Genomic DNA, 25,906 nt, shown 5'->3' with positions numbered 1-25,906 from the left:
ACAAAGACGATACAGGTACAGTATCAATGTGGAATCTAGTCATGACTAAGGACCTATATTTTCAGAACCAGATCGAGTATCGACTCGGTCGAGTTTAGGGGTCAGTCAATAGGTTCAACCGGATTCGATCGGGGTTCAACCGGATGACACCATAAATAAAAATTATATAAAAATTAAAATATTATATGTAAAATACCTAATAACATGTTAATATTAATAAAGGTATATTCATATATATTTGATATTTTAAATATATTTAACAAGAAAATACAAAGAAATTAGAACAATCAAGTAGCAATTTATATCATTTAATGAGCATTAACAAGTTTAGAATTAAAATTATGGACTTAATTGAAAATTAACACCAAACTTTAAGACAACATTTATAAAGTATGAAATATTTGAGGTATATTAATAATTTTTAACAACTTAGAGGGCAAAACATAATATTAAAAATATTTTGACCTTTCAAAAAAAAGTAAAAAAATAAGAGTTTTGGACAAGTAAACTTTAAAAGGCAATGCTCACAAAAGTTAGAGGACCCCACAGAGCTGAAACATCATGAAGAAAATGTTTTAGGGAGTTATGAGTTATGTCAATAGTATAAAAATGATGCGCTTATGGTCCTCTGGCGTCGTTTACGCTTACGGTACCCTGGTCAGAAACGATGCATTTTTTGTCGTTGTCAATGCATGACTTTCTTTCTTTCTTTTAGGCTCGATTCTTCTGGTCAAATCAGGTCAAACCCAATTTTTTACCTGATTTGACCGAGTTTTTAATTTTTCGATTTTTAGAGTTAATTCGAACCGGACAATTGGCCGGTTCCCGGTTCGATCGATCGAACCGGCCGGTCCGGTCCGAGTTTAAAACAGAGCTAGGGACTAGGGGAAATGTTTGAGCTCCAAGGTTACATGAATAATAATGAGTGGTTTGTTCCATGAAACAGTGAAACTCTTCTCTTCTGAACCAAGTCAATATGGTGACGTCTTACTTAAATCTAAAGTTTCACTCGACAAAGTTTGGTCAAACATCGAAAGCAAGCAAAGGATCTCACCCTTTTCTTGAGAGTATTGTTTCTATTTTGTCAATAATCTCTCAACAACAAAATCATGAATCAAAGCAAACAAGCACAGCAGGATTGTTCGTCCAAAGTTTCGAAATTTATTTAAAGATAACCAGAAAAAAAAACAATTAGAAGAGCAAATCAAATTTTGATACAATAAGGGTGGTACAAGCAGAATCTTGCAGCAGACCTTTAGCATTTGCTTGAGATTGCTGTTGTCTGTGTAAATGATAATAATATCATTGAGTTCGATTCTTTGCTTCTGTTTCCTTTTTGATGACCAAAGTGTTTACATCTCTACCTTGTAGTGTCAAACCTTCATTCAGATTGCACATGTTAAAGTAACAAAGTCTTACCCCATATAGCAGAGCAGCAATTACAGATAGAAGATTATAACAAATTATGAAGCCTTTAAGCACATCTATGATCTACCTATCTTGTAAACTAATAGAGTCTTGCCTAAGATGAAGACAATAATAGTAGACGCTAAATTCTTCTAAGCCTCCTACTAAACCTCACAATCCTGAACTGAGGGTTTAGAGGATATGCAAATCCAAGCATTAATTTTTTTATCTACTTTGGCAAATCCATGAAAACCAAAACGCAAACCATGCGAATTTTTTATAAGAAAACAATCGGTCTCGTTTTCATCCAACCCATGACCTACTATCAGAACGCAATGCATTGAAGCAAGACCAACATCCCTAAATTTGCAAGCGTCCTTCCAAAAAAAAGAAAAAAAATGGGAGAGTGAGTAACATAACATATATATTATTGTTAGTCACGTGTTAAAGATACAAGTTTGATAACATGTTAAACTTACAGTCCCCTTGAACCTCCTAAACAATTTTGGTGCTTTCATTATGCCCAAAATTGGGTGCCGCCACCCCTCTGTGTATGACGTAATACCTTACCCTTTTTGACTTAACCTTGCACTACTCCTTCTTGCTTACCTGCTTGCCTAAGTTAATTAACTGATAAATTTCAATACATCTGTAACAGGTGTAACAGGCTTTCTCACTTCACTTTGGAAGATTAAGGTAGATTGCTGGAGAATATCTATTGATTTCTGGGATAGGCTGACTGTAGAAAAATCTACAACTTCCACTAAAACCAAAAGGAAAGCTCTAATGACCCTTTTTGGCCTGCTCTTAGAAATTGCAACATAACCTTTGACAAACATTTTCTGACCCTAGTTCAAGAATAAGTTTTAAGTAAATAACAAATGTCAAAATGTTACCCAGGTGAATTCTAAACTTGATCATTTAGCTTCTGAGACAAAAGCTCACAACAAGGAAGTTGCTAACATGATTAGAGTTTTCTAGAAAATACTTGATTAGTTGAAATTTAAAATTCCTGATACTCTTGATCTTCAACATTTTTATAAGTCTCAAGAAAAAGAAAGAACTTTCCTGTCCAATCAAATTTCTAGTTTCAAAGAAATAGGACAGTTACTTCAAACTCATAGTCCTGAACCTCCGCCACCTCCAAGTTTTGGAGCAACCGCTCTTAGTTCCTTCCCAACACCATATTATTTTGGGAATGTACCTATTTATGGAACTCATGGAATATCATCCACTTCAATATATTTTCCTAGCCAATATCCAACACCTTCAAAGAAATCTTGTGATGTAGGAGATATTGCAAGGAAATATAGAGTTGAACAAAAAAGAATCAAAGAGGAAGAAAAAGAAGAGGAAGGAAAGAAAAAAGAGGAAGAAGAAGAACAAAAGAAAAGAGAGGAAAAGGGTAAAGAGGTTATTGAAGAAAGTGTCTTAATGTATACTACCTGGTATGAAAATTCATTGGTAGAAAAAGCAGTTAAGGAAGCAGAGGAACAATCTCAAGAAATTGAGATTCTTGGACATAATGATTATCAAATTCATATTAATCCTTTGTCTTCTTATTTACAGGAAATACAAGAGGAAAATATTCCTCATATCTCACTTTGTGAAATACATGAGGAAGAAAATCAGACAGAAAATGAACATTCTGAAACATTTGAAGAAGAAACAGATACTAGTTTTTCTAGTGAAACCACATTAGCAGATTCTCCTTCAGATTCAGAGCCAGAAGAGCTACCCAGGATCAACATGGCAACAGAAGCAGAAGTTGTTGAACCAGATGAAGATGATGAAAACATTAGAGAAACATCTAGAGAAACTTCTGGTTTTACAACTAAATCATCCACAAAAATAAAAGGTATTCAGATTTTTCACTATAGATGACATTCCGCCATCTAAGTGGGAATCAAGGTTTAAAGATTTTCATGCATGGATGATTGTTCAAAATACCATTGAGGATTCTCATTTTTCTATTCTTTCTAATTTTACAGCAAGATTCTTTGGTATTTTAAAAGATTGGTGGGAAGGATTAGCAGAAAATGATAAAGTATTTTAAAAGATTGTGGATATTGGCTGAAATCAGCGTAAGAATCCTTGCGCCGAGCGCGTTCGATTTTTCTGTGCTTACTCATAATTTTCTTATGCCTCTTATCCTTCTTGAGACCCAGCACCTTTCGGCTACTGCCACTCTCACTACCTGTTTTGGGTGGCGCTTCCACCCCCGATTTCTCAGGTTTCCTGCCTTCGTCGCTCGTAGAAGAGATCGCCTTCTCACATTTCCCGTCGATACCACTGCTCCTTGTCATCTTGTTTGAGAAACCACAAACCCTAACTTCTTCTACCTAGAACTAGAAGGTGGATTTTGGTCGATTTTGATGTCAAAACAAAGGTTCTGAAACCCAAACCGTTGATTGACCCAGAAAAACGAATGGATCAAGGGTCACTGGTTCAACCCTTGGACTGACCGTTATTAACCCGTAATGTCATAAATATTATTAATAAATATTAAACATCTAAAAAAACAAATATTTGTAGAAACTTAAGTCATATTGTTAAATGTAATCACTTCAATTCTCATTCTATTATTCTAAGTAGTATTATTGGTTTGAGACTCAAAAATAGCTTTTATAAGTTAAAGGATTTTAATTAGTATTATTTCATATATTTTTAATTTTCCTATATTATATGTGTACTAGTTTATATGATAAAATTGAAACACTTAAAAGGCATTAACAAATAAATGAAATGTATTCAAGATTTAAAAAACTAATATAGTCAATTATATGTTATAAATGTTAAACAAGAGTTAATATGTAATTATGGAGAAGAGAGAGAAATGAGCAGAATAAGGTAATAATTGTTATTTTCTAATGAATTGGAGATAATTACACATGAATAATTGGTAAAATATTAAATTTGGAAAATCATTAATGAGATTAGTTGACAAAATTCAAAACTATTGGCTTAATTGAGGTTGGATATTGAACCGGCCAGTTCTCACAAAACCATTCCGAATCAACAGTTCAATGGTTGAACCGACCGGCTAACTTATTTAAATATAAATTGATACCGATTGGTTTTTTAAGCAAATCCGGACCAAAAAGAAGGCTAATCAATGATTCGATCGGTTTGATCAGCTGGCCGAGCTAATTTTTAAAACATTGGTCAATCTAAATTCTATGTGGTGATTAGACCTATGGACTCTATTTTCAGGTTTTTATACCCATTTACACCTAAAATGATTGATTGGAATTTTTATTGGAAAATGATTTAAAACGTGACCCACACATTTCGTTAAATAAATTTTTGCATCTATTATTTTTTTGATAATTGCGTCTATTATTTTTAAATTGCTAATTTTATTTCTCTTACAGAATCAAGTTGCCTAAGCTAATTTTGACTTAAATCTCCAATCAATTTGTTAGTTTGTATCCACTATTTGATCCACATGTATTGATCTTCCACCGCAACGTAAAACTACCCTTTGAAAATATTGCTCAAACTTTAAAGGAACTGAAAACAAAGACAAGGAAAGAAAAAGGAAACAAGTTTACATCTCTTTACCATACATGCAAAAAAGATAATAATAAATTAAAAAAAAAAACAGTCCAGTCAAAACTGTAAAATTAGACAACGTAATAAACCATAAGCAGGAAAAGACGTAAATTTGATATGTGAATAAAAGAAGAGATTTTTTTTTTTTTGGTTATTTGGTGCTTCTTCTTTTAACTTGTCAAACACCCAAGCAATAAGGTGGCATCTCAACACCTTCATTGGCATTTTTCCTCCAAATTCTCAATTGCTTTCAGCCTAAGCCTTCACTGTGTATTGTATATGTTGTATTCTATGTCGGTTTTTAAGGATTTTTGAGAATCCTAAGGAGGATGAAATTTATGAGGCCATATTGCCACATTTATGCTACTTTATTTGTTTCCTTTGCCAAAAGGATTTTGTTTTAAGGCCAAATTTCATCTTTTTGGCCGTTATGTTTATATCTCAATTTAGTCTTCTTTTTTTTTTTTTTGGAGCAATCACTTGTTAGTTCTTGTTTAACTTTCATTTTATTTTTCGATTATTGAGTTTCGTATTTGCATATCTAATTGTAGTAAATATAAACTAAAATGTTATTTGAACACGATAAATGACATAGCACCACATATAAAGGACATGCTAAACTAATAATTCTTTTGTTTCTCTTTTCTGAGCGCGAATTACCAATGCTTGGTCTAGATTGCTTGTCTAAAATGATTTTTAGAAGAAGAAATAAATCTTATATATTCATATTTTTTAGGAAAAACAGGTAGTTGGTATAAAAGTTTTAGGAAATTTGTATTTCCTTTTTTTAATGCAAAATTTTGTTGACATGCTTGCTGAAAAAGGAAAAATAGGAAATGATTTTATTTCCCATAAAGGAGTATTTTCTCAGAAGTAAAATTCAAATGGAGGCCTTTTTTTCATCTGAGACTAGGTTATGTTTAAATATGTTGTTATTCAAAACAATAATTTGATTATATCATAAACACATTTTTAATCAACTTTTTATTTTTTTAATCATCTTTTTATCTCACTTATATTAATTCCAAATAATCTCCTATTCAAATGACTTAAAAATTTGAGTGGCACAAAGAAGGTTTGGTTCCGTTTGGGTTGCTATTTTTAAAAATTTTTATTAAAAAAAAAATGATTTGATGTATGTAAGGTAAAAGATAATTAGAAAATATGATCATGAAAACGTAAAAATTTTTCTGTGAAAAATCATAATCCAAACAAAGATGAAGTTTCGACACATTACATAGGCCCGGTGGATATTTAGAGGCCTGTTGGGCTTGTAGAGATGATTGGTAGCGGACTCTCCAATTTTTCTGATACTTTTTAGATATAACGCAACAGACGTGTTTTGGAGCGCCAAGACCCAATACGGCAAGTCCAATGATTTTTGTCGGAGTACCTTTCTTATTCCTTTTTCTTTTTCTTTTTTTGAGCAAAAAGAGCAAGAGGGTGGCATAGGATTTTCATTCAAAATTTATGTTTTTTTTTCAGGTTTTGATGCACAAATAGTTAAACTCGAGATGTAAGTGATACTTTTAAAACATCGATAGTGCTAAGTGGTATTATCAAAAATCTCAGAGGATGTTTTTGAAATTATCCCTTGTGTTTATTGTAAGTGTCACTTTTTCCTTTATTTTTTTAGTTTTTATTTTTTGGGAATAAATTAAAGAAGAAAAGCTAAAACGACACCTATAAGTCAATAACCTATTGGCCACCGCAACTACAAGTTATACTTTTTGCGCCTTTCAAATGGATAAATTTTGGGAAAGAGTTGAATTAAGTGGTAAGATGGGAGGAATCGTAAGTAGAAGATCCTACGTTCAAAACTTTCCATTTTAAAAAAAGAATTGAAATAGATAAACTTAGGTCTGTTTTAATCTAGTATTAAACTTATAATAAAATAAAATAAAACTATTAGTCATATACTTTATGAAACTATGTCCTAAATTGATTGAAACTGTTGTAAGTCCTCCTTAAGTTCTTATTAGCAAAGATATATACGCGCGCGCACACACATATTAGCTTATTAGCATATATATCTATTTTATGCTATTAACAAGGAGGATCAGAAAATAATTTTCATCATATCTACTCTATTATGGAAATATTGCAGCAGCATCACTGGTTTAGGCTCTGGTGTTAGCTGCATCATTTGTTTTTATTATGCATTCCAGCAATCCAAGCAAATGTGCACTAGCAGTTTTCAATCATCTTGTTTGCTAAAGTCAACCACAAATGTATCCCAGCTCTGAAACAAGTTTGAAGCATGGCCAAGCTACTGACCGAACAGAAGTATAAAAGGTACTAAATACACAAACAAGAAGAAGAAAAGAAAAGAAAAAAGAAAGATTTATTTGTAAATGATCTTGGAGTGTATTGAAGGTTTTTCAAAGCTTGTGCTTTGACAAAGATGGTAGATTCATAGTCAGCAAAGGTGACAACACCCTGCAAATCACATCCTTGTGCGTATTCAAGAAGGATCTCAATTTGATTGGACAAGTGGTGTTCTTCATCAATTATACATCTACTATGAGACTATGAGCGGTGGCTTACAGTTTTTTTTTTTTTTTTTTTGGAGTTACTAAAAAATAGACCTTTCGATTTTTTTAATATTAATAAATTAGTCTGACTCTATTGTTTTCGGTGTAAAAGATTAGTTAAAAATGCACAAAAGACCAATAAAACAAAAAAAGGCACAAAAAATTTATTAAAAAAATGGATGAATCTGACTATGCTACTAATGGTCAAAGCTGAGAGTGATCAAATGATTCCAATGTAGCCCACCACCAAGAAAGCAAAAAATTCTCCTTCATTCCTTGCTCAGCAAGATTAGCAATTTATCACATTATTTGTCCATTTCTCTATATAAACAGAAGATTTACATCTGCCCCATATCCATCATAGTATAGGATATTCATGAGAGCCTCTTGAAAGCTTGAACCTTTTATCTTTCACTTTTCATTTTTCAAAGCTAAGCCAGCCTTTACAAGTTCAAGGGAAGAAAAAATAGCAGCTAGAACTTAATAATGGCTTTCTTGTCCTCCATCTGCATATGCTTCTTGCCTTCATCATCCAAATCTGAGGTCAAATCAGATGACGCTGGCAAGAGCAAGGCAAATCCCCTTTCCTCCTCAGCTTCAAAATCGGATAAAAGTAGCACTAGTAAAGAGACATCAAATTCTTCCGGAGCTCCAATTATTGCCTCTTACTACCCTCTCTATTCGCAGCCGTCTCGATTGTAATCTAATAAATGTTTGTTCTGATTCCCGTAGTAGACTTTTTGAAGAATATTTTGCTGCATGCGCATGGCACGCTGCAGCTTTAGTTCTTGAAGATATAAGCTTGTTTTTCCCAAGGAAAAAGTAAAAGTCCCTCAAATCGCAAGGTTGAGTACTACTAGTACGTTTTCTGCAAAATTTGTCTGCAAGTAGAGGAGAAGAGGAGCTGCGAAGAGCCAAGTACTCTGTGAAGAAGAATTGTTTAAATGGTCTCTGTCTGTCTGTCTTTGGCTTGTACTAAGAAGAACTAGGGTCAGTTTTTTCCCTCGTTTTCAAAGCTAATAAAAGAATAGTTGGGATATGAGCTTTTCCACCCTTGCATTTTTCAGCAGCTGACACGACTTGAACCTGGCTTTAGTCCAGTGGAAGCCAACCCCTAAAAGCTTGGGATGAGGTCTTTTACCTTCTATCTAAACCAAAACTTATAATCTGCCTACCTTACGAACTAGATGGTTTTCTTTTCTTTCTTTTTAGTTTATTATGCAAACAATTTTATTCCTATTTGGATTGCAATTTTCTGGAGTTTTAGTACAAAAATATATGATAGAGATTTCATATATATGTGAGATAAAAAGGTGATTAGGAAATATATTCGTAGAAAATGTAAAAATTTTTTGAAAGAAAGTTGCTTTTCCAAACGGGGAGTTACATGTTCAAACTAAATTGCACTTGATATTATGATAAATTGTTGACTTTGGAACTTTTTTTTTCTCTTCGTAATCTCATTTTACTCTGGTACTTTTACCAAAGTACACACTAATTCATTTCATGCACTTTCTTATTTTTTTTACAGTAGATACTAAAAAGTGAGAAGCCATTCACATTCATTTGTTCTTTTAGCAGAACCTCTTGATCTGTTAATGATTGCAGCCCCTAAATTCTTATTTTTCAATCTTCAGCGTTCTTATCTCATCTTCTCACCTCTCTAATGGGATGAAAATACACCAATTGTCAGATAGCACAACCCCTTAAAAAGCGAGCACAGCCAGCTCCAGCAACATTTTGATCTCATTTTGTGTGGACTTCAGCTTCTTGAACCATAGATTAGGAAAAAGATTTCAGGTGGAGTGCCTTTTAAACATTGAAAGGGGAGGGCGATGTTAGGGGATCGGGGCTCACAATTTCCAATTTAAACCAGTTTGCTCCTGAAGTATAAATTAGCTGAAGTATAATATAAATGAATCCAAATAAGATTATGGTATAAAACACAGGAAATAACCATTCTACCCCCATCTGCTTTGAAGTGGAACTCGTGAGACCCGTGATCCAGTATTCAATAAGATGTAAACAAATAAGACTATGGTAATATAAAATACACAAAATATCCGTTCTACCCTCAACTGCTTTGAACCGGAATTTGTGAGACCTGTGATCTAATATTAGCTCCCTAAACAATGATGAGTAAGTTACAGAAATATGGACCACGGGCAGGAACGGTTGCAGGGCGATTTTGTGCATTTTGCACACCGTATAAGTTTGTTTGCACACGACGTAGCTTTTTTTGCACAACGTGTAATTTTAGAACAAATTTTTGTAAGTCCCACACACGTTGTTAAAAAGAGGTACAAGAAGTGATTTGAACCGTACAATTTTTTTGGATCAAATTCTGACTGTTAACTGTTCAAGAACGATTCTTTTGATGATCATCCCCGCCCCGTCTCCGAGAAATATACCACACTAAGAAATCAATTCAATAAGAAGAATCAAGGTAGTTAGGGACATGTGGACTAACCACTCTGGCATTCCTATTTTTTGAAATGAATCTCGGACCTTTTGACACAGATGGCTCCCTTAATTTTTCTCCAAAATTTTTCTACAAAAAACTACAATCCAGTTAAGGCCTTAATTCAACGAGCGCGTGACATACGATAATGAAGGTTCTACTAAGATAGTGCTTTGGCTGAGACGGGAGATCCAAAGTCATCAGAGGTGACGACACCCCACAAATAGCATACATTTGCGAAACCAAGGAGCTCATCTTTAATTGGACAAGTGATGAAATATTATTATACCACTGTTGCTCCTCTACATCCATCGTCCATGGAGCCTTCAGCTAAGTTTAGGAGTTTAGGATAGAAAAGAGAAGAAGGAAAACTTAAGTTATGAGAGAAGAGAAGAGAAGAGAAGGGATTGTTATGTTGTTTGGGAGTTTTGAGAAGTAGTGGAATGATTTTGGATATAAAAGTTATTAAATATTTGTTCAATACACTTTTAAGGATAAAATAGGTATTTTAAAAAACTTTCATAAGCTTCCTTCAACTTTCTCTTCATTTCTCTCCAATTTGGGAGGAAAACTTTTACTTACTATTTATCGTCTTAAATCCTTCTAGTTCTCTTCTTTTCTTTCCTAATAAAAACTAACAAACGAAGGAAATGTTCACTTTTAACTCTTCTTTCCTTTTATTTTCTCTCCAAATCATCCACTCCCAAACGAACCTGAAACCATTCCATGTGATTTTTTTTTTTTTTTTGGTTATACATCTATTTGTGGTTGAGTAAATAAATATTGTTATAGTAACATGAATATAGCATAAAAGGTAGAAGGGTGGCTGCATATATATTTTTGTGATGTTCGTTATTAAAAAATTTTCTACTCAACTTCGAAAAACGTTAATCCTATTATAAACTATTATCCCAGATGAATATGATAAGCTCTTTATTTTTGTGCTTCTGTTCCTTTTGTTGACAAGAACTTTAGGTTTGTTGAATTCGAGGGTTTGAGCATTATTTTCAACCTAAAAAACATGTGGTATTAATAGAAATAAGTTCAAGTTATATTCTTATGTAATTGAACCATTCTGTTTTTTGAAAAATAACTATGCACAGAAATCTTTTGAGGAGTTTATAGAAAAAAAATTACTATAGCATTCTTTTAGAGTATAATATATTCACAAAAAACAATAAAAAAAATCTTTTTGTATATTCACAAAAGGTTGTGTAATTAAAGTATAATTAAATCTTTAGAGTATAATTAAAGAATGTGTAAAAGGTATATTCACAAAAAACAATAAAAAAATCTTTTTGGTAGAAAAACACTATCCAAACGGGACAGTAACTTGTACATATGAATGTGACTATACTAGTATTGGTCAAAACGTGTTTAATAATAGGTAAAAAGTTTCCAATGTAGGTCACCAAGAACGAATTAATATGGTGCCCTACTGGCTTTCCTTTCTCACTTATCTACTATAATTTAATTTCTCTATATAAACAAAGCTCTACATTTACAAATTCAAAGATTCAACAACCCACATTTGTGATATGTACAATATTTTCAAGGAGTTCCTTATCTTTTTTTTTTTTTAATTTTTTTTTCAATTATATAATAGAAAGACTTGAATCTGAAATCTCTTATTTACGTCCCCTCGCCAAACCATCAAATCCATTGCTCCCCAGTTAAGGATTCCCTCATCTTGTCTATTGCTAAGCCAACTTTCAAAAGTACTGCCCCGGCGAAAGCAAAAGGCAGCAGCCCAGTAATATGCTCTAGTGCTGCTACATTACATGAAATAGGAATGGCTTTCTTCTCGTCTATTTGTAAATGCTTCCTGCCTTCATCATCCAGATGATGCTGGAAACAGCAAGGCAAAAGTACCCTCTTACTTCTCCTCCTCATCATCAAAATCTGACGAAAATAGTAAAGAGAGATTACAATCTTCCGGGGCTCCAATTGTTGTCTCCAACTTCCCTCTCAATTCTCCGCCCTCTCGATTGTCTATTTCAAGATGTGTGGTAAACGGTAATGGAGCTACAAAGCTGCGCCTGCACGGCTGCAGCTAGCTAGATTTGCTTTTTCATGGGGGGGATGAACAAATTCTTCGTGAAATGGCACATTTCCCCAGAAGCTGAGGAGCTGCAAAAGAGCCAGTAGTGTCTCTTAAAATTGATAAAATGATTCCAACACAACGTCTCTAATCCTTCCTCATCAAGATTATCAATGGTCCACGTTCTATAATTCCAATAAGCAAGCCTTCTATTCATCATACAAGTTCAAGGCTTCAGGCAAGAAAGCAACTAGCTTTGGTCCAAACACTTGAATGGCTTCTCATTCATTTGCAGATGCCTTCTTGCCTTCAAATTCCAAATCCAAGGTCTCACCAGAATCAGATGATGCAGGCAAAAGCAAGGGAAAGTTGGCCTCCTCTTCCTCTTCAACACCCAATACTGAGTATAATGAAGAAAGATCAAAGCCTTCCCGAGCTCCAATTGTTGCCTCTTATTTCCCTCTCAATTCGCAATTCCCTCGATTATAGTCAATAAAGGGTTGTGTTATATATTATCTGTAGTATACAAGACTGAAAGATGAACATTGAAGACTGAAGAAATGTCCAAAGGGAAAGGGAAGAGGTCACTGGCATGGCTTCTTCTTTTTTAACATGTTTTTTCTTTGATGTCTTCGAGCTACAGTTACAGGATCCGACTTGTGGTTCAGATTTGGGTAATCAACTTTGATAATAGAAAAGAAAAAAATCATTGGTTAAAAAAAATTGAATTGGATGGCTCAAATTGGAGCTGATCCAGGGGCGCAGAATTCAGCATGTTTCTCATACAGAACCTCATTCAACTTTTTGATTAATACACATTCAAAATGCCAAATTGTTAGGTGTTTTCTTGCTTCAAATTGTGATGCTAGTGGTGTATGGATAGGAATAGGAACTAGAAGTTGAATAGGCTCTAGTGCAAGAAGAAAGAAGTACAGTTATGTAAGGAACATAACTGTAATGTGCAATTGCGAAATTCCGCACTCAAATCTTTCTAAGGGAAAAGAACACACAGTACATCTGCCCGAAGAGCTCACAATTCCGCACTCGAAAGTCAAAATCTTTCTCAGTAAAAAGAGCACAAATACATCAACTGCAAAGAATGAGGCAGTGGATGTGCATTTGTATGCAATCAAGAACCTTTGATTTTTGTACCATCAAGAACTTCGGTAAGCATCCTCAGTTAGGAAAATCCTACGCATGCGACAGATGCAAACTAATTGATGTTCCACCTTCTCGATTTTATATTCATATTAATGATTAGAAAATGTCGCGAGATTTTAATCACTTTTTATAGATGAATTCTTTTCATTAATTAGCTAGGCTTAATGTTGGGCTGGTGCACACTCAAGAACCATGGAAAGCTGTAATGCTACGTAATGAGTTAAGTCAATTGTGCAACTCAATTGTGTTTTGTTTTGGACGTTTTCATTTGAATGCAAAAGGGGGCCATTGCTTGGCAAAATATGTACGTCTCAAAACACAATCAGGACCCCCCATCCTTAATATTCAACTTCCATTGTTCTGTACTACTTAGGGCCAGATTTCATTTTAAGTTTTGCAAGAAAAAATTGTACAAGAACCGGGAAAAGTTTTCTTGACCATTTTAATGGTATCAAATTTGGTAAAAAAAAAAAAGAAGAGAAATTTAATTCTAATTAATTTGCATGCAACCAAAGTCACATCCATATACTAGTTGTTCCTCTCTTTTAACACTTACTGGTTCCTTTCATTCCTCTTTTTTTTTTTTGTCAAATCAATGTTAATCTAAAGTAGTAGTAAATTGAAAAGTTTGCAACTTGTCTATTTTTTTTTCTTTTTTTTTTATATGAATTCCAAACAAGCAGATGAAGCCAAAGCACATAGCCGCCTCTCATCCTTAGAAAAACTTCTCTCCGCAGCTTCCAAGAGTCAGGTCTCTCTACGGCACACAATTTCAATCCACCAAGAAAAGCAAAAAAAGGGAAAAAGATAAGCACATTCAGGCAGCTTCAACCGGATGGTGGAGAACAAATTCTCTTTTGTGTTTGACTGGTTTTTCCTGCGGCTCCCATTTTTTTAAGTACTCCACAAAATAACATAAGAGCCCCTCAAAAATTACATGCATCTCACCTTGGCCTCCTCATTGTCCAATTGGGTCCATTCGCCCCTCACTTTAGGTTCTACAATTTTGTTGAATGGGTATGAATTATAATCATCCAACTAAATTCCGAATTGATGCTGATTCCGTCAATATCATGTGCACTTCTTGCAAAAAGTGTCAATTTTTCTCCCAAATAGAAATTTTACTGAGCATATATTCATCGTTTGTTTGATTCTTCACCATATGTAGCAAAAATATATACATCTTCACAATAATAGAAGACACATTTGTCCTTTTCATTGTTATAAAATGTACATCTTACATGATCAGATGGGATACAATCAGCGGATATTGCTAGGTTAATTTTTATCAGACTGAAAAAATTGAAAATTTCAAGCAAGGGTGTGAACCAACCAGTTGATGAGGGGCAAATTGAAATGCGTCTTTAAATAAAGACAAAAGTGAGTGTTCTTGGCTCTCAATTCCCCTCCTACATCAAAAATAAATAAATTTTAGGAAGCCCTTGTTTCGGTACGCAAGAATACACCCCAGGTCACCAAAACTCAAAAGGAACCTGTCCCTTTTCAAAACCTCAAAAAGCTGCTAAAAACCTGCCTTCTCAGCATCCAAAAAGCTCAAAATGTTGACTCCTATTCAACCCCTAACTCCATATAAACATGCATAAAGTGGAAACTGGAAAACCCAGAGAGAGAGCATTTCAAGATTGGGTTTAGATACCCATTTTTGCTTTTTTTTTTGGTTCAATAACAGTTATGGCCCTAGTGAGTAGGCTTCCATCTCTTTCCTCTTCAAGAACCCATTTGCGAAAACCCAAAATTTCTTCCGTTAATCCAGTTTCTTACATACAATGCTGCACTTCACCATTTACTGAAAAGCATTCAATTGAGAGGTACCAAAGGGATAATTGGTTGTACAAGAACATTACCAGCACCAAATTGCAGCAGCAATCCTCTTTTTGTCCACTCCCATCTGATTCCAGCTCCATCAGGGACTATGACATTGCTCTCCAGCTCCCAGAGCTGAAGAAATTGCTTCAGGTTTTGAAGGAGAAAAGGGAAAATGAAGTTGGAATTGGAAAAAGAGGACCCGGGAACGTGTTTTTGGTGGGGACAGGACCAGGGGACCCTGAATTGTTGACGATTAAGGCCTTGAGGGTTATCCAAAGTGCTGATCTTTTGTTGTATGATAGGTTGGTTTCTAATGACGTTTTGGATTTGGTTAGCCCTGATGCTAGACTTCTCTATGTTGGCAAGACTGCAGGGTACCATAGCAGAACTCAGGTAAGAATCCTTTGCCTTGAAGTTAGTTTAACTCCTCCCAAAATTTTTTTTTTCCCGTTTGAGTGAACTCTTTGGGTGTTAACGTTTCAATTTTGATTTGGGAATTTGGGTAAAGATGAAAATTTTATGAACTGAGAAAGTGCACAGTTAATTTCTGAGATTAATTACATGGTTTTCTTGGGGCATTATACTCGACTTTGACGTGGGATGTTGATACAGATGAGTAGATGAGTGAATTAGGTGTTGAATATTGCATTCTCATTTGGAATATGATTTTTTTTTTTTTTTTTTGTAAATTGAGGTCGCTTAGAGTTGATACCACTGAGGTGCATTTCGTGATTTAGGAGATTCACTGTTTGTATTGGTCTTTAACGAGAATTGAACTTTGTTTTTGCCTTTTTGGTTTATGTAATGCTTTATTTGCTTTGTGTTTTGCTTTTGTTTATACTGGGACTTGGGATTTTGTATGCCTTAACTACATTGAAGAATGTTTCAGAAGCGAAGGGGAGCAGTGAATCTGTAGTCTGTCTTTTTTCAGATAGACAGTGGAAGAATAGATTTACAGGGGATGAGAAATCCTCCTTTAACATCTACTAATAGGTTTCAAAATTGGACCTTACCAGTTCTGTAGCAAATATTCTGCTGGTCTATGGTAGACACCACTCGTTAGCAATACAGACGTCATTGTGTAAAAGCAATCAGTGAATGATAAGAGACATCCTTTTAGGGTAAAACGTGATGATATTCATTTAAAATAGATCATATGACAATGAAGAAGGTTCTTGTGCTTTGATAGATTGAGAAGTTACAAATGCGAAATGTTCTTTTGGGACAAGAATATTCATAATAGACAAATTTTGCAGGAGGAAATTCACGAGTTACTTCTAAGTTTTGCTGAAGCCGGGGCAACTGTTGTTAGACTTAAAGGTGGAGATCCATTGGTAAGATTGTATCACACATTCTCTGGTCAAATTGCACTTTTTGCATGCTCTGGTTGATTGAAAACAGAAGTTTACACTTGGGCATAACTGTGTCAGTGTAATTGGATTTCATATGTGCAATCAGAAATGGTTAACTGAAATGTATCTTGGGTTATATAGGTTTTTGGTAGGGGTGGAGAGGAGATGGATTTCCTACAGCGACAAGGAATTGCAGTGAAAATCATTCCAGGTACCACGACTAAAGATACTTTTAAACACATTGCTATAATGCTTTTTTGCTTTTATTTTTTCATATTGTCGCTAGGTTTCATATCTGCACCTTGAGGTTTCGTATCTGCACTTTAACCTCGCTCACCTTGAGGGCGATTAAAAATTCTTACATGTTGGTTGACAAGATCTGACAGTTAGTTGAGAAGTTGAAGTGTTTACATGTAAATCATCCTAACAAGAAAGTACAATGGGGACGACGTATTTCTGAACCTAAGACAGAGAAACATGTTAAGAAGAGACAGTTTTGAATCATTTCGTTATGAATCATAAGAAAGAAAGCTTGTTCTCTTTTAGACTTGATTAAGACAATACAATGTGAGTATATCTGACTTCAGTGGTAGTGCTAATGGGCTGAATTTTTGTAGTCTCATATCCAATTTTATTAGAGAATTCAAAGATTTCCCAATCCTTTTTTATCACAGTATAAAATGGGTCATCAAGTTAGTATATGAGAGAAAACCACAGTATATTACTTCCTATTAATGTTGAAAAGTGGTGTATAAATACCAGTGATAGGACTTGGACACCTTATGCAAGTTTCATGTTTATTTCTGTCTATAGTTGTCTGTAACCAATTGCAACTGCAATAAAATCATGTTGGTTAATGATGTGTAGCAATTCCATTCTGGTTCTTTTTGGGTAGTATTTGGTGCAACAATATAAAACAGAGTTATAAGTATGAAAACAATATTGCATCAGCTCATTGCACTCTATCCTTTGCAGGTATTACCTCTGCTTCAGGTATAGCTGCTGAGCTGGGGATACCTTTGACTCATCGAGGTGTTGCAAATAGTGTGAGATTTCTAACAGGCCATTCAAAAAATGGAGGAACAGATCCTCTATTTGTAGCGGAGAGTGCAGCTGATCCTGACTCTACACTGGTTATTTACATGGGTTTGTCAACGTTACCTTCCCTTGCCTCAAAATTGATGTGCCATGGTTTGCCACCTAATACTCCAGCTGTCGCAGTTGAGCGTGGCACCACTCCCCAACAGCGCACGGTAAGTTCTACATTTTCATCTTAAAATACCCTGTCAGTTTAGTTTGAGTTGTATACATTTATCACCATTGAGTAAGATCCAAGTAACTGCCTTGTGCATTTCATACAACAGCTTTCGGAGAGTACTTTTGAAGTACTGTATAAACATCTTTAAGTGTGGGAAAAAATTAATCTGAGTTGCATATTTCTGTAAGCATCCCTATAATGGATGTTGGCTGCTGCACATATTAAGTTCAGAATTCATGTTGTGCAAGTACAAGATGAGTCATTGCTGTATATTTATCACATTGATGTTGCACACTCTCCGATGCACCATTGCAACTTGTTTCTCGTCAGCATTTTAGCATCACATACCTCTTCCTTACTTGTGAAATGGCCACTTGCATTTGAACTTTTGGGTATTAGCATAAATGTGTCCTCTTCTGTATTTTAGTTAGTGTAGCTACAACCATGAAACTACATGTTCAACTATGAAATCATGCAAGTGAATCTCATGTTAATGAACAGGAAATAATTCTAAAGGCAATAGCCAGTTGCGATAGTTTCTTCTTGTCCATGACCTTTGTAAACATCATTGGTGATTGAATTCGTCTATTTTATGGCTGCATGAACGTATTTCATATTGAATGAGTTCATTGCAAATTTGATTAAGATACTTGAGAAAATAGAGTGGTAAAAATTTCAAAACCTAAAATTTTTGTCAATTGAAATTAAAGGACCTGTTTCTCTGATACAGGTATTTGCAGAACTGAAGGATCTTTCAAAGGAGATTTCTTTGCACCAGCTGGTATCACCTACTCTAATTATGATTGGCAAGGTTGTCGCGCTCTCGCCGTTATGGAAACCTTCTACTTTTGGGGATTTAGCTTTCGCAGAGAAGAAAACATTTTAAGATATCGGAATAGCAGCAAGTACTCAGTCAAACTGTGGTGCTTAGCTGCCATTATCCTGGCACTGGCACACTTGTGAATGGCTTTGCTGCTCTGTATTGATGCTTGGTGCACATATTAGGTTACCAAGCATCTCTCCTTTGTTATCTTTTAAGAAATCAGCGAGCAACATGCCAGTGATCTAAACGACATGATCAACTTGGCATAAGTTGGAAAGGTGCAGACAAGTTATTGAGTTGAGGCCAATTTTCTATGAGGACCATACCCCTTTCACAATAAGCCGGCACCAAGAGTTGAGGATCTAAAGCGAGATAACAAAAATTTTTCCCCGAAGGCGTACGGCATGTCATATTCAGCATTTCACATCACAGGGAAAATCTTTTCTCATCATCCTCATCATGTCACATTGAGCATTTAAAGTCACAGGGAAAATTGTTTCTCATCACCCCTTTCAAATCTTAGTTCATTGATGATATGTGGAAAGGATGATAGGTACGTCCTGGACATCAATGTGTTTTATTTTGCCAAGGAGTCGTTCGTAATCAGCTTTTGAACTCTTATGTGTTGCTTCAAACATGTTTACATTATTTGAGCTGCCAAGAGTGGCTTGTTTTGTGGTCCAGCGCAGGCCAGTATTCTTGTAAGCTGTTGGATTGTTGTAGACCTGTATGGTTCTTTCAGCCGTGTCTACGAGTCATGGCAAGAGAGCAGGATGAGGAAAAACAACATTTTAATCATAAAATTTGTACAAATACAGAAATGTAGAAAAGCATTTAGCATGTGTTTCCTGTAGGGCATGCCTCTAGTGGATCTTCAACTCTTTTAGGACGTTACAGGACTTACTCGTATGAAGGAATGATGCCACACTTCGTAGCACATACATTCTGGAATAGGATACTTTGTAACACCTGTTCCTGCTTTGCTACTCAATCCGCAGCTGCATTGCTAGTCTTGCGTGGAAATTATGCAATCCCGTTGCCAAGGCCGCCTGATACAACTAAAATATCTCAAATAGTTTTTTGAGTGCGAGACCTACACTTTCCAATTACATTTAGAAACGGCTAAAAGAAATTAAATGGTTAGTACCAGGTCCAGCAGCTGCTTTGGAAACTAAGTTGACACACTCGACAAGAATCTACAAAATTGATTTATGGAACATAATATTATTAAACAAGGAGCAAATTAAAGCAGTCACTTTCGCTTTAACCTAGAGATGGGTTTCCTAGAATTCTTTTGAGCATTTTGCCTGTTTCTGTTCCTACAGTTCGGACAAAACCAATCTTCTTGCGGAATCTCTTCTAGCGGAGGATCACAGCAGTCAATGTGGGTACCAATACCACAACCAGAGGAACCATTTTCATCACCACAAATGAGCATGACCTCTCCCCTGTCACGAGAACCACAGACTTGACAGGTTATGTCATCATCGTTTTCCTCTGAAGTAGGATTCTCAACGACTTCTTCCATGCGAGTTACAAGGTTCTTTAATGACTTCTCTGCCCAAGCAAGCGTGTTGTATTGTACATGTCTATCAAGTGAGTACCCAGGCTTGCATACATAGTCTACCAAGTAATCAGCTAAAACACAGGGTATCTCGTTTCTTAAGAACTCCTGAACCCAAATGTCAACCCGTGGCATCCCAGAACTGACAATAGCAAAGTCGACTCCTGATTGAAGAAAACGAGTATAAGGAGGTGAAGTTGCCAAAATTGTCCCATCTCCAGCCTTCACAACACGCTTCAATGTATCCTAATTTAGGGCAAAATGAGAGAAATTTTGACACAGTTCCAGGAAGTCAGAAGAAAATGACAATCTTGAAAAATAATTGGCAACAAAGAACTTTGGAATTAGGGGATAATAGCACACGAAAAATCAACTTCCATGGTATAAGATGCTACTAACACAATAAAATAACAGAAAGAGAAGAGTATACCAGAGGAGGTGCAATGCATTCCCCGTAAATAATTATGCGCATTCCATAAAATGCTCCATGCCCAGTTCTCTCCCTCAAGAGGCGCCACTTCCTTGGAGCTTCCAAGTTGATTGCACCATCTTCACTCAGCCCCTTCTTATGCCATTCATACAGCTCCTCAGCCAAAAACTTTCCAGCCTCATTACTAGCACTCAAATAATCAGTCTTCAGAATCCACCTGCAAATCCAAGGGATGTTTCGGAGAAATATTCATATTGGGAAGTCCCAGAAAGCAGGCAATCAAATAAACAGTGAACCTTCTCTTCCATCCAAGGCTAAACTTATATAATAACTCACTCTAGCAAGAAACTAACGTACTAAAACAAGGCCATACCTTCCAGATGCTGCAGCAGCAAAAAACTTTTCAGTTCTGCGTAGTGGATCTGGAGCAATAAAGTGCGTTGCCTGATATGACCACTGGTGAGAATCTCTGCAAACTCTTCCTTTCAAATGCCGAATCACCTGTCGGAAATCCTTTCTTTGTAGCTTATGCCCACTTAATATAAACCAAATCGGTTCTGTTTTCACTATAATCTGTGCCACTGACTTTGAACCAGAATCTTCACCATCATTCTTCTGGGGCTTAATATTGGATTTTCGGGTCAACATTCCAACCATCTTTTTACTAGTATTATTCACATTTATGCTTCCTATCTCAAGAGGTGTATTCTCCTTTTCCATTTCCATGGAGTTATCTGCCATGTCCACTTGTGCTGGTATAATGTCCTTATCTACTTTAACTTCAAAGCTCTTTTCATTCCTTCTTTTAGCCTTTTTACCACTCAATTCATCTTTGGCCTCCTTCCTCTGGTCACCTTTCCCAGAATTTTCTACAGGAATGTTCTTTTTCCTAGTTTTGGTTGAAGGAAACTTATTGCCACTAGTTATGCGCTCCCCTTTAGAATTATCCCTGAGTAATGATTCACTCTGTTCATTTTTCTTGCCAGGAGCATTTTCAGCTTCGCTCATTAACTTGTCATCACCAGAATCCACCACCTGTTCCTCAACACCTGGAATGTCATCAGCAGTTTGTTTGTTTTGGACACCTACTTTTTCTCCCGTCCTCGTAGGGACTGAATTTGGTACATCAATGTCACCAGGCTTGTCGTTATCTATAATGGCATCTAATTCCTTGTCCTCCACATTCTCTGTAGCTTCAGTTTCATCATCTACAAATCTAGTTTTATATGCCTTTTCATTTCTGGATTCTAAAACATTTGCCATTTTGGCATCTTCGTCCATCTCTGCATCAAAAGTTGGATGGACCACTTTAACTCTTTCAGTACTAATAAACCTCCCAGGTTCCTCAGTTTCATTCTGCCCTAAAGGGCTCATCGAATGATTTTTTGCTGAGCCCTTTTCTTTAATATGTATGGAACCTTTTTGATTGAGAGCCTTCCCTCTACCAAAACTTGGTCTAGAGCCCAGAGTTTTTTTAGCCAACAGCTTTCTTTTGAGTGGTTTTGACCGAGTGCTGGCCTCTCCTCCAGGAACGTCCAACCCAACCATAGGATTGCATCTTTCAACTTCATGTACTTTGGTTTCAGGAGGTGGGGCTTCATCTTGCAACCCATTCTGTACCATTGTAGAATCATTAACTGCATTTTCAGGCCTATTAGAATGAAGATCTTTAACTTCTGGATCGCTATCCGTGCAAGTGATATTTCTCTTTTCAGAAGAAATTTGAGGTGCTATCTTGCTGCATACTTGCTCTATCTCAGATGTGATAGGACTACAAACCTTAGCTGGAGAACTTTTCAAAGGATTTAAATCAGTTGTAGTGTCTGCATAACCGAATTTTTTCCCTGGAGAATGACCAGAAACCTTCAGCAGTTCGTTCATTGAAGGTTCGGGTGGACGTTCTTCAGTTCTATTGACAACTACACCATCTGAGCTGACATCCAAATTATTGTCGGTCCTTTGTAATTTGGAGCTGCCCACAAAAATGGCCACCTTTCTCTTCTCAGACAAACTATCACTCCTCCCATCATCTGGACATGATAAAATTTCCTTCAGAGGACTTCTTTTATCATTTGAAGTAGTTCCATCCACATCCATATTGCAAGAAGACATGTTAAAGCTGTCACTAACATGAACTTTATTATCAAAATCCCGAATAACAGAAATTTGAGCTTTACTTTCAGTTTGCACTGATTCTACAGGAAGAATAGCTTTCCTTGGTGTTTTTCTGGAATAACTTAGAGCGGTGAACTTGGGTGCATTGGGACTAGGTGATTTCTCATCAACTTTAGAAGCAGAAGTGAAGTCACTTATAACATTTTCTGGAAGTGGTGTTCTACCCATTGAATTTAACTCAGTGCAAATTTTCCCTGCTGTACCAGGGACAAAGGAACCAGGCACCTCAAGAAGCCTGACAGGAGTTCCTTCCCGAGAAACTTGATCAGGTTTTGCCTCCATTTTGCTAACTGACAGTAATCCAGAAGTTGAAACCATACCCTTCCCTCTCGTTTGCTCTGTGTCCATGTCTTGAGCTTCATCCTCAGAATCCTTTGCTTGAGCTTCCATCATGTCCAGCTCATATCCACTGAAAAGATGGAGAAGTAACATACAAGTCAGAAAATATTTGCAAATTTGTCATTTTCCTTTTCTTTTCACTTCCACGTGTTAATTAACAATCATATACAAGATGCTAGAATTAAAGTGTGGCAACCAAATGTTGAGGATAAATCATGTCAACCAAATGCAAACCTCATAAAATGTTAAATGGATTCATATCTGTTTCTAACCTCTTGTCATAGTCATCTTCCGGCAGAATTTGCCATGTCCTTAAACTGGAAGGGAAAACAATATGTGTATTAAGAAGCAGCTCATAGCACAAGCAGAATAGTAGCAATAACATGTAAATGATAAGTAGGGAACCATATTTTAAAGTGTATGTTCTAAATAATCAAGCCTAGGACATACCAGTCTTCCAACCACCGATGGTTAACAAGTTTTATCCTCTTCATTTGCCTTGCAAGGTCATACTTCATACCTGTCAAGATGTAAAAATATTAATGAATACTAAAACTTCTGATTGGGGAAAAGATCAATGAATTGATAAACTTAAAGAATCAAATCTTTTAAAAAAAAATCATAGACAACACACAATGATCTTGGAAGTTTTCCTTTGGACATAAAACTTTAAAAACTGATGGATCAGTACATGCATTTGGTGTATAAACTTAAAACTTATCTACCTCAGGAACTTCAATATCAAAAAGTATAAGTTAAAAAGCCACCCATCTAATTGAAAAAACTTTGAGCTTTTAAAAATTCCAGTGCAAATAGATCCATTACAGATCTGACTGACAAAGCTAGAGAATAATCAGAAGAATAAAATTCAGCAAAATTGCATTTTTATAATACAACATTCATCTTCAATAGAAAACCAATGACATAACATTAACTGAATTTATGCAGAATGTACCAGCCAGCAAAGAGAAAGATAACCTAAGATATGAGTCTAGGGTTGAAAGTGCAGCACAGCATTAAAACATTTAGGTAGCTGCTTTGACAAAGATGGACCCCAAAAAAAGGAGGGTTGCTGCTTTTCTCTGGTGAGAGATCAGAACTAATGCAGGAGAAGACTGCAAGAACCTTTACTTAGCAACATGAAACTTCAATCGATTGCAATAAGAAACCAAATATGAACCAGATTTAACTGACGAACTCTAAAAATGTCCGTAAGAGAGAAAACATATTAACTGAAGAATTCTAAAAATGTTATAAGCCAGATTTACCATGTTAAAAGTTGAAAAATTGTCGTCATATGCAGAAATAACCCACCTTCAAATTTGTAGCATATAAGATGTGTAACCTTGTTTGCTACCAAAGGTTTTGAAAAATTTGCACCCATCAAATCAACCATAACCTGATATAGAGAAGAAGCACACATTAAAACATCATTTTGTGGTAAATCATGAACTATCTACAACCGAGGTCATCTCCGTAAATAATTTAACTTGGATTCTGGGACAATATAAAGAGCTACTTTATCAGAAATAAGGAGCTCAAAATCAGTAGCAGACCATAATATTATCTCATGAACAGCTACTTTATCAGAAACAAAAAGACTCAAAGCAGTAGCAAACCATAATATCATCTCTTTCATGACCCTGGTAACCAGTCAAGCAAACAACCAAGGATTTGGCACCTGGAATTCCAGTTAGATCTCTTAAAGGTCTGTACATTATCTGCAAGAAAACAGCTAAAAAGTGTTAACTCAGAAGAACAAGGAGAATAAAAACTGAAAATTACATCTTTTTGTGATAATTAAATGACAATAAGCAATTGGGATTGTACATATTAGTCAGGTTAGCAGTGGTGGAGCCAAAACTATGAGCAGGCTTAGTGACTGTACCACGTAAGCCCTGAAAAGTAACTTGTGCCACACAATATTCAACAGTTATCAACAAAAGCTGGAAAAATATAGGATCTTGAATGGCAATTAAATGCAAAAATGTAGAAAGAAAATGCAACTTTAGAAGAAGCCGAAAAATGCAGTCGGAAAAAGGGTAAACTGGGACGAAATAGATGCTGACCAAGGCAGGGTCAACAGGCATTCCCACGTCAAAACTGTGGTAAACCCACAAGGCAGTGACCAATGTCTTGCCATCGCTTCGAGCAGCCACACAGATAGGATCATCCTGCATCCACCAAAGATGAGGACGTTCAATTGCGTTCCGCTAAAGGCTTTCAAAAAAAGAATAATTTCACTAACACTCAAGAAGGTACAAAACCAAAGCTATATGACTAGAAATCACGACGACAGCAGCAATAACAAGAAGAAGTCCAGGGAACTCACGTAAACAGCTTTATCGACAATCACGTGAGTGCAATCAGGACCGTAACGACCAACATCAACACCACCGGCTTCTACCATCCTGGACCGAACCTACCAAAATTTGTCCAAATATAATTCAACGGATTGGAATAAGAATGTTCAGTACTGCAGCAGTATTGGGATTGTTCGGATAGCTCTATTCTATACAAATTCTTTCTTTTTTCAACTTCATCATAAATACGTCTTTCAAACACCTTTGTTCCCTTTCCAACTGCCGTCAAATCAGGAAAAGTGTTACAGTATAATTTTTTTTTAAAGAAAAGTCCCAAAACATCTCTGAAGAAAATAGTAAATAGCACAGACATGGGGATTGGGGAAAAGAACGGACCTGTTGGTGTGAAATGGAATCGAATCCTACGAGAACAAAATGGACTCCGTCGAAGATTTTCGAGGGAATCATCTCTTGCTTGCTTTGCTTTCCAAACACTCACAATATTCCAAATTCCAAACCCTTCCAATCCCCGGGGGAGGGGGGAAATCTGCAATTAGTCCAACTGCAGCAGAAGCAGTGGATAATTGCTGCTGGGGAGATGAATCTGGAAGGGGAACAAGACTTGGTCACTGAAAAACTTACAGGACAAGATTTTAGAGAGAGAAGAAGGATGGAG

The 25,906-nt window shown here is 35.9% G+C and overlaps 2 protein-coding genes across 2 annotated transcripts; one reads left to right on the top strand and one right to left on the bottom strand.

Moving 5' to 3' along the window:
* The first annotated feature begins 14,640 nt into the window (after positions 1–14,640).
* LOC113764003 (uroporphyrinogen-III C-methyltransferase) lies at positions 14,641–19,102 on the top strand. Its single transcript, XM_027308031.1, has 5 exons — positions 14,641–15,379; positions 16,243–16,320; positions 16,480–16,549; positions 17,314–17,591; positions 18,327–19,102. Exons 1-5 carry the CDS (start codon positions 14,852–14,854, stop codon positions 18,480–18,482), a joined length of 1,110 nt encoding a protein of 369 aa, XP_027163832.1. The 5' UTR covers positions 14,641–14,851; the 3' UTR covers positions 18,483–19,102.
* A 333-nt stretch (positions 19,103–19,435) lies between these two features.
* LOC113764002 (BRCT domain-containing protein At4g02110) lies at positions 19,436–25,701 on the bottom strand. Its single transcript, XM_027308030.1, has 10 exons — positions 25,627–25,701; positions 25,260–25,349; positions 24,997–25,101; positions 24,547–24,648; positions 24,242–24,326; positions 23,378–23,447; positions 23,200–23,244; positions 20,787–22,997; positions 20,414–20,630; positions 19,436–20,229 (listed from the first exon to the last, which is right to left on the bottom strand). The coding sequence occupies exons 1-10, from the start codon at positions 25,696–25,698 to the stop codon at positions 19,672–19,674; spliced, it is 3,555 nt and encodes a 1,184-aa protein (XP_027163831.1). The 5' UTR covers positions 25,699–25,701; the 3' UTR covers positions 19,436–19,671.
* Between the last annotated feature and the right edge of the window lie 205 nt (positions 25,702–25,906).

This window comes from Coffea eugenioides, chromosome 2 (genome assembly GCF_003713205.1).
Source record: "Coffea eugenioides isolate CCC68of chromosome 2, Ceug_1.0, whole genome shotgun sequence".
NCBI lineage: Eukaryota > Viridiplantae > Streptophyta > Magnoliopsida > Gentianales > Rubiaceae > Coffea > Coffea eugenioides.
This window is presented reverse-complemented; position numbering and strand designations above follow the sequence as displayed.